The sequence below is a fragment of the Delphinus delphis genome, chromosome 16 (assembly GCF_949987515.2).
Source record: "Delphinus delphis chromosome 16, mDelDel1.2, whole genome shotgun sequence".
Taxonomy (NCBI): domain Eukaryota; kingdom Metazoa; phylum Chordata; class Mammalia; order Artiodactyla; family Delphinidae; genus Delphinus; species Delphinus delphis.
In genome coordinates, this window is record NC_082698.1 from 31335935 (window position 1) to 31350743 (window position 14809).

Below are 14809 nucleotides of genomic sequence, written 5' to 3' on the forward strand. Positions count from 1 at the left end.
GGTGGTGATCCTAGTAGGACAGAGTGACTTTGGATGGATGGTTACATTCTAAAGCCTCCCCAGGGACTTCCCTGGTGGCGCAGTGGTTAAGAATCTGCCTGCCAATGCAGGGGACATGGGTTTGAGCTCTGGTCTGGGAAGATCCCACATGCCGCGGAGCAGCTAAGCCTGTGCACAACTACTGAGCCTGTGCTCTAGAGCCCACAAGCACAACTAATGAAGCCCGTGCACCTAGAGCCTGTGCTCCACAACAAGAGAAGCCACTGCAATGAGAAGCCAGTGCACCGCAATGAAGAGTAGCTCCCGCTCGCTGCAACTAGAGAAAGCCCACGCGCAGCAACGAAAGACCAAATGCAGCCAAATAAACAAATAAATAATAAAAATTTTTTTTAAAAAAAAGCCTCCCCAGGGGTCCAGTACTTCTCTAAGAGGCTTAGGGGTAGGTGAAGGCGCTGTCCTTTTTAGTGGTACTGAAATTCAGTCAGATAAATTTTGAGCTCTCAGAGAGGCTCTGGACTTCCTTGTCCTGCTAGGAAACTCTGATAAACAGTGATTCTTCTTGGCTTAAAGAATCTTCATCCCTACCTCAGAATGAATAGATCAGAGCTTCATCCCACTCCCCAATTATCCAGCCTATGGATACCAAAATAAATACATATTATTATAATAGCATCAGGAAGTACTGACAGAGTCCTTTAAAACACTTACTTAAATTATCTATAATAAAAAGATAATTTCTCCCATGTACTGAACATCTGAATTGAAAAATGAAAACTTTGGTTACATGATGTCAACCATGTGGAGATCTTGAAAAGTCTGTTTGTCTGTATTTGTGTTTGGGTATTCATGGGTAGAAAAAGTAACTAGTTGATTAACTGTTTAATTTTTTTGCAAATGTTTTGACATTATGTGGATACATAGTGAGTATTTTATCACTCTGAGATCTGTTTGCTTTATTTTATTGACCATGGGATTTTGAGTTATCAAACAATTGTTTTTCTGTCCATGTATGAATATCTCAAATACACTGAATTAGTGTAGACCAAAAAAAAAGTGTTAAGGGGAAACTGCAATTAAGTTATGCTCAATCCTTCATTCAGTCAAATCACAAATATGCCTCAAGTCCAGTCCTTACTTCAAATATTTCAACTCAGCTCAACCCCCTACTTCAAACATTTTAATCCCCAAACTCTGCAACACAGCAATCCTCAGAAATATTCAGAAGAGTATAAGGACAGAATGAGATGCTTATTTGTATAAGCAAAGCAACTCTCTCCTATATTTACTGGGTTCAGAACACACTTTTTCACTTGGAATTCACTTCAAAGAGGTTGTACTATTTCATTTCCTGGTGTGTTAGTCCATAAATTTAACTTCCAACTGCATTCAGATTAACAATATGCTGTGCCAAACAAACAGAATGAATGTCTTTATGAATATCATAAAAACAATTCATTGGCAAGTACAGGAGGGCTGAATGATTGAAGAGAAAGTAAGAAATAAGGACTAAAGGTACTTGAAAGTCTCTGTCTCTCCTCCCTGACCTAATATTCAGAAGCCAATTATCTAAAAGACAACTGGTGTTTTGTTTGAAAAATGACTAGTATTCTGAATACTTTACTTATTTTAATATATAATATTTGGAAGCTATTCAAATAATTAATAAAGGCTTTTAAACATTTTTTATTCCAGATGTTTATCTTTATATGAAAAACTAAGAGAAAATGAAGTCAATTGGTGGTAACTGCTAAATTATATGGCAGTGTTGCAAAACAATTACCCCTTTAAAAAAATGACTCTAAATGCATTTATCTGATGATCATGAGCTTGTAGCACTTTTGTATAATCAATGCATTTCACTTCTTGGTCTGTGTTATACTTATTTTATCTTTCACTTAAAACATTGATCATTTTTCAGAAAAAAATTGTGATCGCCTTAAACTAAAACCAATAGACAATAGGAATTAATATACGGAAAAATATGTATGTATAGTAAGAGCCTAGCATGAAATTATTAACTAGGCACTAATTTAGCTCTAAACTTACTGAGAGCTAAAGCAAAAATGGGTATATGAAGGTTTATAAAGGTTTCCTTATTTATTCAAAAAAAAGAACACAAAAACAAACATGAATTAACCTGGGAAATAACTCTCTTCACATTAAATTCTAACGTTAATTTACTACATCAGTCCTTGTATCTAATACATGCAACATAACAGATAATCTATGTTTTATAAAAATGTAGAGAAATTCAATGTATGACAGTTTTACACTTGGCACTAAATAAAAAACAAAATATTAAAATATTACATCATAACTCAATAAAGTAATTTTCTCTAAGAAGTTATACTAATTGAGGATGTCAGTTGCATTTTCAGTCTCATTGAATGGCCAGGGTCTGCCACCTCAAAGGTTACATCCATTGTTAAATTAGACTTTTTTGGATAGAATGTCATCTGGGACCTAGTAACTCTGACTAACTTGAAAGAGTTGGAGAAGATGGGAGGAGTGGAGTTCACTGTTAATATAAATGCCAATTTATAATTCATCTATGTTTTCTTGTTCTAGTACTTTGGAAGTGTTGCTGAAATCATCAAGAATCATCAACACAGTCCCCTGGTTCTTATTGACAGTCAGAATAACACAAAAGATTCCACAAGACTGAAATATGCAGTTAAAGTTTCATAAATTAAAAAAATTTTTTTAAAGGAAGTCAACATCATTGCTTCAGACATTTTACCTACTTCTACTTTTGAGGAAAAAGTCCAAAAACTTCATATTTTGGATTATGAATCGTCCAGTAATAAAATAGAAGATGAGGCAGCTGTTGAGGTGGTCGTCGATTTCCTTATAAGAAGCTCATATGGACATGTTCTGTTGCCTGACTTGATGAACTGTTAATATCTGGTGAGGCTGAGAATATGCTACTAATATTCTCCAAATAAATGTCTTTATTTAAAAAAACAGGTGTAAAGTATTTTCAGTCATGTAAGAAAATAACGCGCTACTTCCAGAAAAAGAAAATGATGCTCTTGGATAAAACAAAGCTGCTGAAAATTTAGACCACCACAATGGTCCTAGTGCCCCAGTGTAACTAGGACGCCTACTGTCAGTGCTTGAAAATTGCCTTGGTTAAAATTTTAATGTGTAGAAAATAAAATATAGATAATATATGATATTTATAAATACAAATAAGGGGGATGTAATGGTTCCTTTTTGTGAGCTCCCAACCATGGGAGATGTATACAGATACGAACTTTCTTATCCATGATTATGTTGTTAGCTTAGCTTATTAAATATAATTGTACCCTCTTTGATCTGCATGTCTATTAAATAGACCCTAAACTTGATATGAGGTTCAGAGTGGGATGAGAGCAAAACTAGATTAAAAGCCTAGGGAAGGGCTTCCCTGGTGGCGCAGTGGTTGAGAGTCCGCCTGCCGATGCAGGGGACGCGGGTTCGTGCCCCGGTCCGGGAAGATCCCACATGCCGCGGAGCAGCTGGGCCCGTGAGCCGTGGCCGCTGAGCCTGCGCATCCGGAGCCTGTGCTCCGCAACGGGAGAGGCCACAACAGTGAGAGGCCCACGTACCGCAAAAAAAAAAAAAAAAAAAAAAAAAAGCCTAGGGAAACAGCCCACAGAACAGGGGCAGAAAAGCAGACATTGATGAACACTCAGGAATAAAAGAGATACCATTGTGAGCAGCCGTATCCAAGGTCTTAGGTTGTCCCAGCAATGTATTATACTCTGTCATATCAAAGCTTTTTATCCTACTGTGTACTTTAGACAGCACTGAAATGATAAAGCAGCTAATTAAGATAAATCTAATAATTAAATGAGGAATGCACTTGATCACTGAGTAAGACAGCAATCTGAAAGGATTTTGAAATTCTAGAAGGTTATGAACTCACAAACTCACTTATAAAAATAACTGTATTCTTAAATGTCATAATACCCCCCTTTCACTTTTATATTTATTTGTTTACTCACCATTTCCAGCGCTCTTAATTCCTTTGTATAGATCTAATATCCACCTGGTATCATTTTCCTTCCACATGAAGAATTTCTCTTAACATTTAAGATAGAGCAACTTTACTGGTGATGACATATCTTAGACTTCTCTTTTGTGAAATTTTCTTTGTTTTATCTTCATTTTTGAAGGGTAATTTTGCTAGAGAAAGAATTCTAGGATGACTTCAGTACCTTAAAGATATCATTCCACTCTTCTGGCCTGCAGCGGTTCTGACAACAAGTCTGCAGTAATTCTTATCTTTGATTCTCAGTACATAATGTGTGCTTTTTTTCTCCGACTGCAATAAAACTTTTCTCTTTATCACCTGTGATGATGAACATGTGATTATAATGTGTCTTGGTATGGTTTTCTTTTTCCTGCTTGAGCTTCATGTTGCTTCTTGGATCTTTGTATTTATAGTTTTCATCAAATTTAGGGGAAAAGTTTCAATTATTATTTTTTCTTCAAATATTTTTTCTGTTATCCTTCTTCTCCTCCCCTTCAGGGACTCCAGTTACATGAATGTCACACTACTTGATATTGCCCCATTGTATGGCAGCCATGGAGGTGCACTGTTTGGATCTCCCATCAGGAAAAAATTTGGCATTCAGCTGTAGGAGTGCAATTAGCTGACAGCCTTTAGCTGTTAATGCCTTCAGAATCTGCCTTGGGTTTTGAGCCAAGCCTATGCTCTTCCTAAGCAGCCCTCGGTCTCGCTAATTCTGCCCAACATGGAATTCCTCTAACTAATGGATAGTCTTTAACCTAAAGTATCCATTGAGTTGGCTGACTTTGTCAGTGGTGCATGGAAGTCTGAGGCTTTCTATACCTAATTCTGCTTCCACTCACCAACCTTTTCTTTCACGAGTATCAGATCTGCATTACGGTGTGAAAGCTTTTCTTACTCAATCTTGCTCCATCCCCCAGGCATTACTGTCCAATAAACCTCTTGTACTCCTAATTACATCTCAGCATCTTCTCCCCAGAAGACCCAAATGACAGATTTAGTACCAGGAGTAGTTTCAAGAAAGTAGGCATTAAGATGGCATCTTTGAACCAGATTACTCACCACCCAGTTGACAATAAGGACTCCATCCTTGGGGTATTTGAGGCATGAACCATCCCTGGTACAAAGTGGTGACCCAATTGCTAATCTCCTGCAGTGGGAGAGAAGAAAAAGCTGAAGACCAAACTCAGGATTTAATACAGTTGCTGAACTGCAAAACTATTTTTTTTTTTTTTTTTTGGCCACACTGTGTGGCTTGTGGGATCTTAGTTCCCTGACCAGGGATCAAACCCAGGCCCACAGCAGTGAAAGCACTGGGTCCTAACCACTGGACCTCCAGGGAATTCCATGCAAAGATAATTTAATGCTAAACCAAGACAGGTCTGTCCAACCAAGGTCAGAGTCCTAGTTCAAAAACCCTGAGACCCTGACAGATGGGATGAGAACATCTGGGGATGAATGATGGTAAAACCATCATTAATGGTGAATGCCACCAATTATTTGGCTTCCCAGACTCCTCTGAACCCTCAGAGTCAGCAGAGTTAACCCCTGTCATTAAGAAATAGCATTCTGCCTGTGTGGGAAGACACTGCAGAGGCCTCTCCCCTGCAAGGCAACAGAAATACCCCTCAGGATATGCCCCTACCTTCTGTCCAGGCTGCTAGGCCAATAACTAAAGTTAAGTTGCAGCTTAAATCAGCTATAAATGTGCTAGGCCTGCTGAGGGAGGAAAGAATACATCCTGGAAGAGATTGATGAATTAGGCACCATGTACTGGCAGGAGCTGAGGGAGTACCATGGAACTAGATTTTGAGAACACTTGAGCAAAGAAGCCAGAATATAAGATTGGATAAGGAATAATTTATTAACTTAAGGGCGCTTCTCAGGATACATAATTTAATACTCTGGCAATGACCCTAGGAGATGATGCAAACTCATTGAGTGGCTCTTGGAAGACTAGAAAAGGTGATGACCTTCACTGATTGAGGGTGAAATGCCTGAATTGCTATGGCAGATAGTAGAGGAGGGAATTAAAAGGCTCAGGGAACTGAGCGTGCTGGAGTGGATATATTATGTGAGGGCAGAAGGCCCACCAGAGAATTATGTCCCAAAGGACAAGTGTGATCACCAAGGCCATTAGAAATGCACTGGTAAGAAAGGAGCAAATATCACTAAGAAGTTCACTGGTAGCCCTGTTCTGCTGGCCAGGGCTAATGGTAGCTAGGGCTAATAGTCTAAACCCTGGGACACTGATAGCAGCACTTACATATCAGAAGCCAGGGGGGGTCTCAATTATCATAACAAGATTAGGATACCAATCAAGGGGGCTCACAGAGTTGTGGATAAGGCTAACAGAATATGGCATCAATTGAGGCAGAGTATGGGCCAATAATGGTGCTGCTTTATATATATATATATACACACATATATATCCCTCCCTCCCTGCTTCCAGTGTGCTTTTTCCCTATCAGTGGATTAGGGAAGCCCAGTGACAATCACTCTCCTCTGAGTTTCTCAGCCACCTAGCAGGTCACTTTTTGCAGACCAGTTCTGGGCTGTGGCGTCTTCCACTGAGCTTTTCTGCAGCACCCCCAGGCCAGGTTCTGCTAACTGGCTTTATCCCACCAGTTCTCACCAATGAATTTCTCTCAGCCACCCAGTAGGCTCTAGCTTGGCCACACCCTCTATGAGTTTGTCTGCCACTCGGTGAGGAAACTTCCTGTGGACCAGCTCAAGGCTGCCAGCACCTTCCAGTGAGTTTCTTTAACTCTTAGCAGGAGTAGACCAGCTCTAGCTGACCAGCACCCTCCAATGAGTTTCACAGCCACTGAATTGACTATTCCCACAAACCGGCTCAGTCAGGTCTGCACCTTCTAGAAAATTTCTTCACTATCAGCAGCCTGAATGTCCCTGTGGCAGCTACAACCTCTTCAACAAGGCCTGAATCTCAGACTAGGGGTTGGTGAGACCTATTCTAAGTGCTTAGTTTCTTTCTTGCTTATTCTCACTTGTCATTTCTGCATTCCTTAATATCCAATTTTCCCCTTCTAATAGTTAACCAACTTTTACTAGTTGCTAATTTTAATGGTATTATTGAGATATAATTAACATACTATAAAATTCACCCACTTAAAACTATACAGTTCAGTGGGTTTGACTATATTCAGAGTTGGGCAACCGTTACCACAATCTGCTTAGAATCTTCTCACATCAAAAAGAAACTCCATACCTATAAGCAGACACTCTCCACTCTCCCCGAGCTCCCATCCTAGTCATCCACTGATCTAGTTTGTCTCTATAGACTTGCATATTTGACATTTCATATGAATGGGATCATACAATATGTGGTCCTTTGTGACTGCCTTCTTTCACTTAGCCTACTGTTTTCAATGTTCATCTATGTTATAGTATCAGTACTCTATTTCTTTTCATTGCTGAACAATATATTATATAGATATACCATATTTTGTTTATTCATTAATCAATTGATGGACATTTGAGTTGTTTCCACTTTTTGGCTATTATGGATACTACTACCATAAACAATTTTGTTCAAGTTTTCGAGTGGATGTATGTTCTTCATTTCTTTTGGGTATATATCTAAAAGTGGAATTTCTGCGTCCTATGGCAAATATACTTAACAGTTTGAGGAACACCCAACTGTTTTCCAAAGTGACTACACCATTTTACATCCTGACTAACAGTGTATGAGTTTGTTTCTCTGCATACTCATCAATCGTTGTTATTGTCTTTTCAACTGTAACCACCCTAAAGCGTGTGAAGTAGTATCTCATTGTGCTTTGGATTTGTATTTCCCTAATGACTAAAAATGTTAACCATCTTTTCATGTTGTTATTAGCTATTTGTATATCTTCTTTGCAGAAATGTCTATTCAAATCCTTTGACAATTTTTCTTTTTTTTTTTGGGCTGCATGGCTTGTGGGATCTTAGTTCTCCAACCAGAGATCGAACCCGGGCCCTCGGCAGTGAAAGCGCAGAGTCCTAACCACTGGACGCCAGGGAATTCCCTCCTTTGACCATTTTTTAACTGAGTTGTTTGTCTTTTTATTATTGAGTTGTAATCATTTATGTGTATTCTGGGTACAATTCCCACATTAGATATATGATTTGAAAGTGTTTTCTCCCATTTTGTGGATTGTCTTGAGTTCTTTGAAACACAAATGTTTTCAATTTAATGAATTTCAACTTATATGTTTCTAATATTTTAATCATTTTATCTCTAACATGTAGGTCTTTGATCCATTTTGAGTTATCTTTTATACATGGTATGAAGGAGTATCTAAATACATTCTTTTGCATGTGGATATCCAGCTGTTGAAGCAGTATATGTTAAAAGATTATTCTTTCCATGTTGAATTGTCTTGACATTCTGGTCAAAAATAAATTGATCATTAATGTTTGGGTTTATTTCTGGACTCTCAATTCTATTCCACCAATCTATATGTCTATTCTTACATCAGTACTACATTGTCTTGATTACAGTAGCTTTGTGGTAAGTTTTGAAATGGGGAAGTGTGAGTTTTCCAATGTTATTCTTCTTTTCAAAATTGTTTTGGCTGGTACTTCCCTGGTGGTGCAGTGGTTAAGAATCTGCCTGCCAATGCAGGGAACAAGGGTTTGAGCCCTTGTCCAGGAAGATCCCACATAGCACAGAGCAACTAAGCCCACGTGCTACAACTACTGAAGCCCATGTGCCTAGAGCCCATGCTCCACAACAAACAGAAGCCACTGCAATGAGAAGCCCTCACACTGCAATGAAGAGTAGCTCCTGCTTGCCACAACTAGAGAAAGCCTGCGCACAGCAACAAAGACCCACACAGCCAAAAATAAGTAAATTAATTAATTTTAAAAATTGTTTTGGCTATTCTGTATCTTGTTTCTATATGAATTTTAGAATCAGCTTGTCAATTTCTGGCAAAAAGGCAGCTGAAATTTTGACAGGGCTTGTATCAAATCTGTGAATCAACTTGGGTAGTACTGCCATCTTAACAATAAATGCACAAACATGTCATGTTTCTACACTTATTTAGGTCTTCTTTCTTTCAACAATGATTTGTAGTTTCAGTGTAAAAGTCTTGCATTTCTTCTGTCAAATTTATTCCTAAGCATTTTATTCCCTTAGATGCCAAGTGGAATTTTTTTCTTAATTTCACTTTGATTGCTCACTGCTAAAGTATAGAAATAGAATTGATTTTTCTATTGATCTTGTATTCTGCACCTTTGCTGATCTCTTTTATTAGTTATGAGGTTTTTTTTTTTTTTTTTTTTTTTGCGGTACACGGGCCTCTCACTGTTGTGGCCTCTCCCGTTGCGGAGCACAGGCCCCGGATGCGCAGGCTCAGCGGCCATGGCTCACGGGCCCAGCCGCTCCGCGGCATGTGGGATCTTCCCGGACCGGGGCACGAACCCGTGTCCCCTGCATCGGCAGGCGGACTCTCAACCACTGCGCCACCAGGAAAGCCCAGTTATGAGGTTTTTTAATGGATTCCTTAGGATTTTCCAACATAAGATCATGTCACCTAAAAATAGAGATATTTTAATTCTTCCTTTCCCATTTGGATGCCTAACTGCCACCAGTACAATGTTTAACAGACACAGTGAGAGTGGACATCCTTTCTTGTTCTTGATCTTAAAGAGAAAGTTGTCAGTCTTTCACCCTTAAGTTTGATGTCAGCAGAGTCCTATAAATAAAAAACCTCATTCCTGGTATCAGAGAGAAACAAAACAGACTTCATTCATAGAGAATTGTAATTATTTGTTTTGACTACTCTGGTGACTTCCTGGAAGATTGGCTATTGCCTGACATGAAGCTGGCAGAGAGATACAGCTGCTACCTAGGGGCCATGTTGAAAACACTGACAGGCAGATGTTTTAGTCACTGCTGTCTGAAGCGATAGATAAAATTTGAGGCGATTTGGTTACGGTTATCCCTAACCAAAAAGCTAGGGAGAAAAGCAATAGGGCTTTGTAAAGCTTTAACGTACTCCTGGGAATCTAGAAGGTCACACGCATGCCCACGACTGTGTGTAGACTAAGGAAAGACCTAAGAATGCCATAAGCTCTCCTATCTGGCTGACCTGGAGGCTCTGCTGAAGTAAGAAGTGAAGGCTAAGGCAGAGCTGTAAACTGCCTGGCTAAGTGCGGCAGGGTCACCACAAAAACACACACAGTGTCCCTTGGTAAACACTGAGAGACTTTTTCATTCCAAGTATATAAGGAATTCTCTGTCCAATCATTAGCTGACCATTAAGCTAACATTACAGAGACTTTATTGGTGACACATAACAAAGAATAAAGACTTTACAAACTTAGCTCAGAAAAGTTACTAGACAAACAAACAAATACAACAAGCAAAAATGACAACAAACCCTGGAAGGTGTGTGTGGGGAGGTGGAGAACCTGATTTTCAGAGTTGCCGCATTATAATATTTTAAATGTCCTGTTTACAACAAAAAAATTGCAAGGCATGTAAACAAAGAGGAAAGTATTGCCCAGACACACAGAAAAGCGATCAATAAAAATCCTGAAAAAGCCCAGGCACTGGATTTTCTAAACAAAGATTTTAATTTAGCTATTTTAAATATGTTCAAAGAGCTGAAACTATGTTTAAAGAATGAAAAAAAAGACAATGATGTCTCAACCAAATAGAGAATATAAATAAATAGACAGAATTTATGAAAAGAATTTTTAATTCTAGAACTTTCAATTATAGAGTTGAAAAGTAAAATAACTGAAATGAAAAATTCACTAGAGGGGCTCAGCAACAGATTTGAACAGGCAGAAGAAGGAATCCATGAACTTAAAGATAAGTCAATTGATATTGCCCATGTTGAGAAACAGAAACACAAAAAATGAAGAGAAATGGACAGAGCCTGAGAGATCTGTGGGACACTATCAAGCATAACAGCATATTAAAAAGTGAGTCTCAGGGCTTCCCTGGTGGCGCAGTGGTTGAGAGTCCGCCTGCTGATGCTGGGGACGTGGGTTCGTGCCCCGGTCCGGGAAGATCCCACATGCCGCGGAGCGGCTAGGCCCGTGAGCCATGGCCACTGAGCCTGCGCATCCGGAGCCTGTGCTCCGCAACAGGAGAGGCCCCAACAGTGAGAGGCCCACGTACCGCAAAAAACAAAACAAAACAAAACAAACAAACAAAAAAAAGTGAGTCTCAGAAGGAGAGAAAAAAAAGCATCAGAAAGAATATCTAAAGAAATAAAAACTTCCCAAATTTGATGAAAAACATTAGTCTATCAACCCACAAAGCTTCAAGAACTTCAAGTAGGATAAACTTAAAATGTGCACACAAGGCATATCATAATCAAGCTATTGAAAGACAGAGAATCTTGAAAGCAGCAAGAGAGAAGTGACTCATCACATACAAAAGGTTCTCAGTAAGATTAACAGCTGATTTCTCATCAGAAACCATGGAAGCCAAATGGCAGTGAGATGACATAGTCAAAGTTCTGCATAGAAAAAACTGCCAACCAAGAATTCTATATTCAGCAAAACTAACCTTCAAAAAGGAAAGAAAAATTAACACATTTTCAGATAAACATTGCTAGCAGAACTGTTCTACAAAAAAAGTTCTTCAGGTTTAAAGGACACTACATAGTAATGCAATTCCACACAAAGAAATACACAACTGATAAATGTAAATACAAATACCAGCATAGGTAAATATAAAAGACAAAAAATACATACATTTTACTTGTAACTTTTCCTCCCTCTCATTTAAAAGAAAAATGCATAAAGCAATAATTATAAATCTACATTGATGGGCACACAATTTATAAAGCTATATAATCTGTGACAATAACAGCATGGGGGGAGGTGGAGAGATGAAGCTACAGAGCAAAGCTTTTATTATTGAAATTAAATTGGTATTAATCCAAACTAGGTGAAATAGATCAGCTTTACAATGTCTTCTTCTAATAAAAACTCGATATATCTTTTGTCTCTTATTTTTTCATTTGTGATTTTGGTGATGACACCAAAGAAGTCTAATAAGGCTTTGACTAAACAAGGGTCATAAATATTTACTTCTGTATTTTCTACTACAAGATTTATAGTTTTTTCTTACATTTAGGTTTATACTCCCTTTTGAGTTAATTTTTGTGTATGTGGTGTGAGGAAGACTGTTTTTCTTCATTTTTATTTTCTGTCTGTACTTCATATTTCACAATTTCTATCTATCTTCAGGTTTGCTGATTCTTCTGCCAGTTCAAATCTACTGTTGAGCCTCTCTAGTAAATTTTTCACCTTGGTTATTGTATTTTTCAACTCAAGAATTTTCATTTCATTCTTTTTTTGTAATTTCTATCTTAATATTTTCCATTTGATGAGACATTGTCAGTATACTTTAATTCTTTAAATCTGGTTTCCTTTAGGTCTTTGAACCTATTTATAATAGCTGCTTAACATTTATCCTACATCTGGTACCCCTCAAAGGAAGTTTCTATTGCCTTTTTCCCTCATATGTCGCACTTTGCTGTTTCTTTGAATGTCTAATTTTATATTGAAAGCTGGACATTTTAGGTAACATATTGTAGGATCTCTGCATACTCCTCGCCCACTCTGGACTTGTTTTTAGTAATTTGGCTAAACTAATTCACCAAGTCTTTTTCCCCTCACAGTATGCACCCTCTGTTGTCACTGCTCAACTTGTTTCCCCCTCATTTTTATCTTTAAGCCTGACTTCCTAGGGGTTGCTTTCAAGTCAACACCACCTAGCAACCAGCCAGATTGATCAAAGGTTGTGCTTAAGCCCCCTGAATCAGTAAGAGATTTACACCCTTTACCATTGGATCTGTGACTTGGAGGCTGCTTTCACTGTTTAGGGAGTTTACAAGATTTGCCCTACATTCAGCAAGTGTTGCTCCTATGCGGTTGCAGCCTTGAGCATGCACACATTCTTTCTGATTACAAAGGACGTCTGCAGTTTTATTCAGACTTTCTCTCTCTCTCTCTCTCTCTCTCTCTCTCTCATCTTTAAGCTTCTCAGTGATATCTAGTGGTATCACCAGCAACTGTTAGCCTTCAGTAACTGCTAGATGATTGCTCTATTGTTTTCAACAATACTATAGGGTATAAATTGCTCCAGTCTGATCCAGATAAAGTCAGGCCCCAGACAGCCTGTTTACCAAATCTTTGAAGCTCACTCCAACCCTCCCCTGAACAGGACCCCTGTGCCTCTGTGCTATGGAGCAGGTTGTGGGGTGGCGGAATGTTGAGAAACTGGGTCTACATTGAATGCTCCCTGAATACTCCCTGTGGAACACCTGTGCTGGTGGCTGGGGAAGGCATAGGAGGAGACTAGAATGTGCCAAGGTTCACCAGCTGCTGAATGTACACACAATAGCTCTCCTGCCCCAAGAAAGCTGGGAGAGATGTATGCTGCCACATGACTGCCAATCCAACCAGAGCAGGTTAAGTCGCTTATAACAGAGCTGTGAGGGAAAGGGGGACTGCACAGTTCTGTAGCTGCCCTGTCCTGATTTTTATACTGCATGAATTAGGAATGGGGCAATGGGCACCACTACCCAGCCGCCACCACCTTATTCAATACAAGCCTTCTGTGGGGCACAAGAATGGAAAATGAGATCTTCTGAACAGCAGTATATTTAACCTTACACCCAGAAACACTGTATTTCTCCCAGTTAGGTTCTGTGGTTTTTCTTTTGGAAGCTTCACACAATTTTTACTTTGTGGCTCTTATTATAAATGGGTCTTCTTTTATTGCCTCCCAAATGATTACTCTTAAGTGTTCAGAAAACTATTTCTCAACGTACTCTCTTGGATTTTCAAAATACTGAAATAAAGTCATTTGCAAATAGTATTTTGGTCTCTCTCCAAGTTTTCATTTTGCTTTCCTACAATAACATAGCAATAAGTTATGAAATAATTGATGACAGTAGGCACCTATGTTTCACTACTTAATTGAAAGAGGCAATTTGAGTTGCAACCTGAATATAACCTTCACTTTTGGTTGAAGGACTCTAAATTACTAAGGAAGAATTCTTCTTTTAACATATTAAAAATGTTTCTACTAGGCATTAATATTTTTTATAAGTACATTCTTGGCATTGACTAAAATCATGATTTTCAAAATTGATGTACATTAACATTCCTCCTACATTACTCAAGTTTACACTATAATAATTTATGATGTTCACTTTTTAAAGAAAAAAGATTCTTAAACTTGGGGCATTTATTAACAGAAGTCATTTTAGACAGAGAAATAGTCAAAAAATAATTCAAATAAGATTATCAAACACCTCTTCCAAGATATTGGCTACTTCTTGTCTAGTTATTAAAGGAAGCATACTTAAAGCAATGAATACCCAAATCAACAAAGCTGATCCTATTTCAGCTCTCCATTATAGGGAAATTCTTTTGCAAATACTGCACTCTTAACTAACATCCCTCAGCAAGTTTTACCAGGTGAGATCCCCAAGGCACTTTGCTGAAAACAAAGATCGTAACAAATTGCTGTGACAAGGAACAGAGCCAACACCTCAACACAAATGGGACATATCCTAAGTAAGCAGATGTCAATGGTGAAAAGGAATCTTACTAAAAAGAAAAAATCTGAAGTGAGTTGCATGGAATTAATACAACATTCTGTTTTCAGCTAACCTCCATTTCCCCCCATCCTAAAGAATTCCTATTACTTTTTCTCACCAGTGATTTCAAGTCACTAAAAGAACTAGTATCTATTTCTCATCTAACCTGGACATAAATTCTCACAGCAACTGATCTCATTTTTAATCTCTC

At 38.4% G+C, this 14809-nt stretch overlaps 2 protein-coding genes across 4 annotated transcripts in view; one reads left to right on the forward strand and one right to left on the reverse strand.

Moving 5' to 3' along the window:
- BLNK (B cell linker) overlaps positions 1 to 3445 on the forward strand; it is a 75973-nt gene extending 72528 nt beyond the window's left edge. For both annotated transcript variants that reach the window (XM_060034398.1, XM_060034399.1), the window contains one exon: positions 2569 to 3445. In XM_060034398.1, coding sequence (XP_059890381.1) covers positions 2569 to 2688 — 120 coding nt within the window. In that variant the 3' untranslated portion in view covers positions 2689 to 3445. The remainder of the gene's footprint in view (positions 1 to 2568) is intronic.
- ZNF518A (zinc finger protein 518A) overlaps positions 1 to 14809 on the reverse strand; it is a 65189-nt gene that overhangs the window by 23146 nt on the left and 27234 nt on the right. For both annotated transcript variants that reach the window (XR_009522409.1, XM_069541524.1), the window contains one exon: positions 5081 to 5168. Coding sequence is in view for 1 of the 2 variants with exons in the window: in XM_069541524.1 (XP_069397625.1) it covers positions 5081 to 5168 (88 nt within the window). In the remaining variant the exon portion in view is untranslated. The remainder of the gene's footprint in view (positions 1 to 5080; positions 5169 to 14809) is intronic.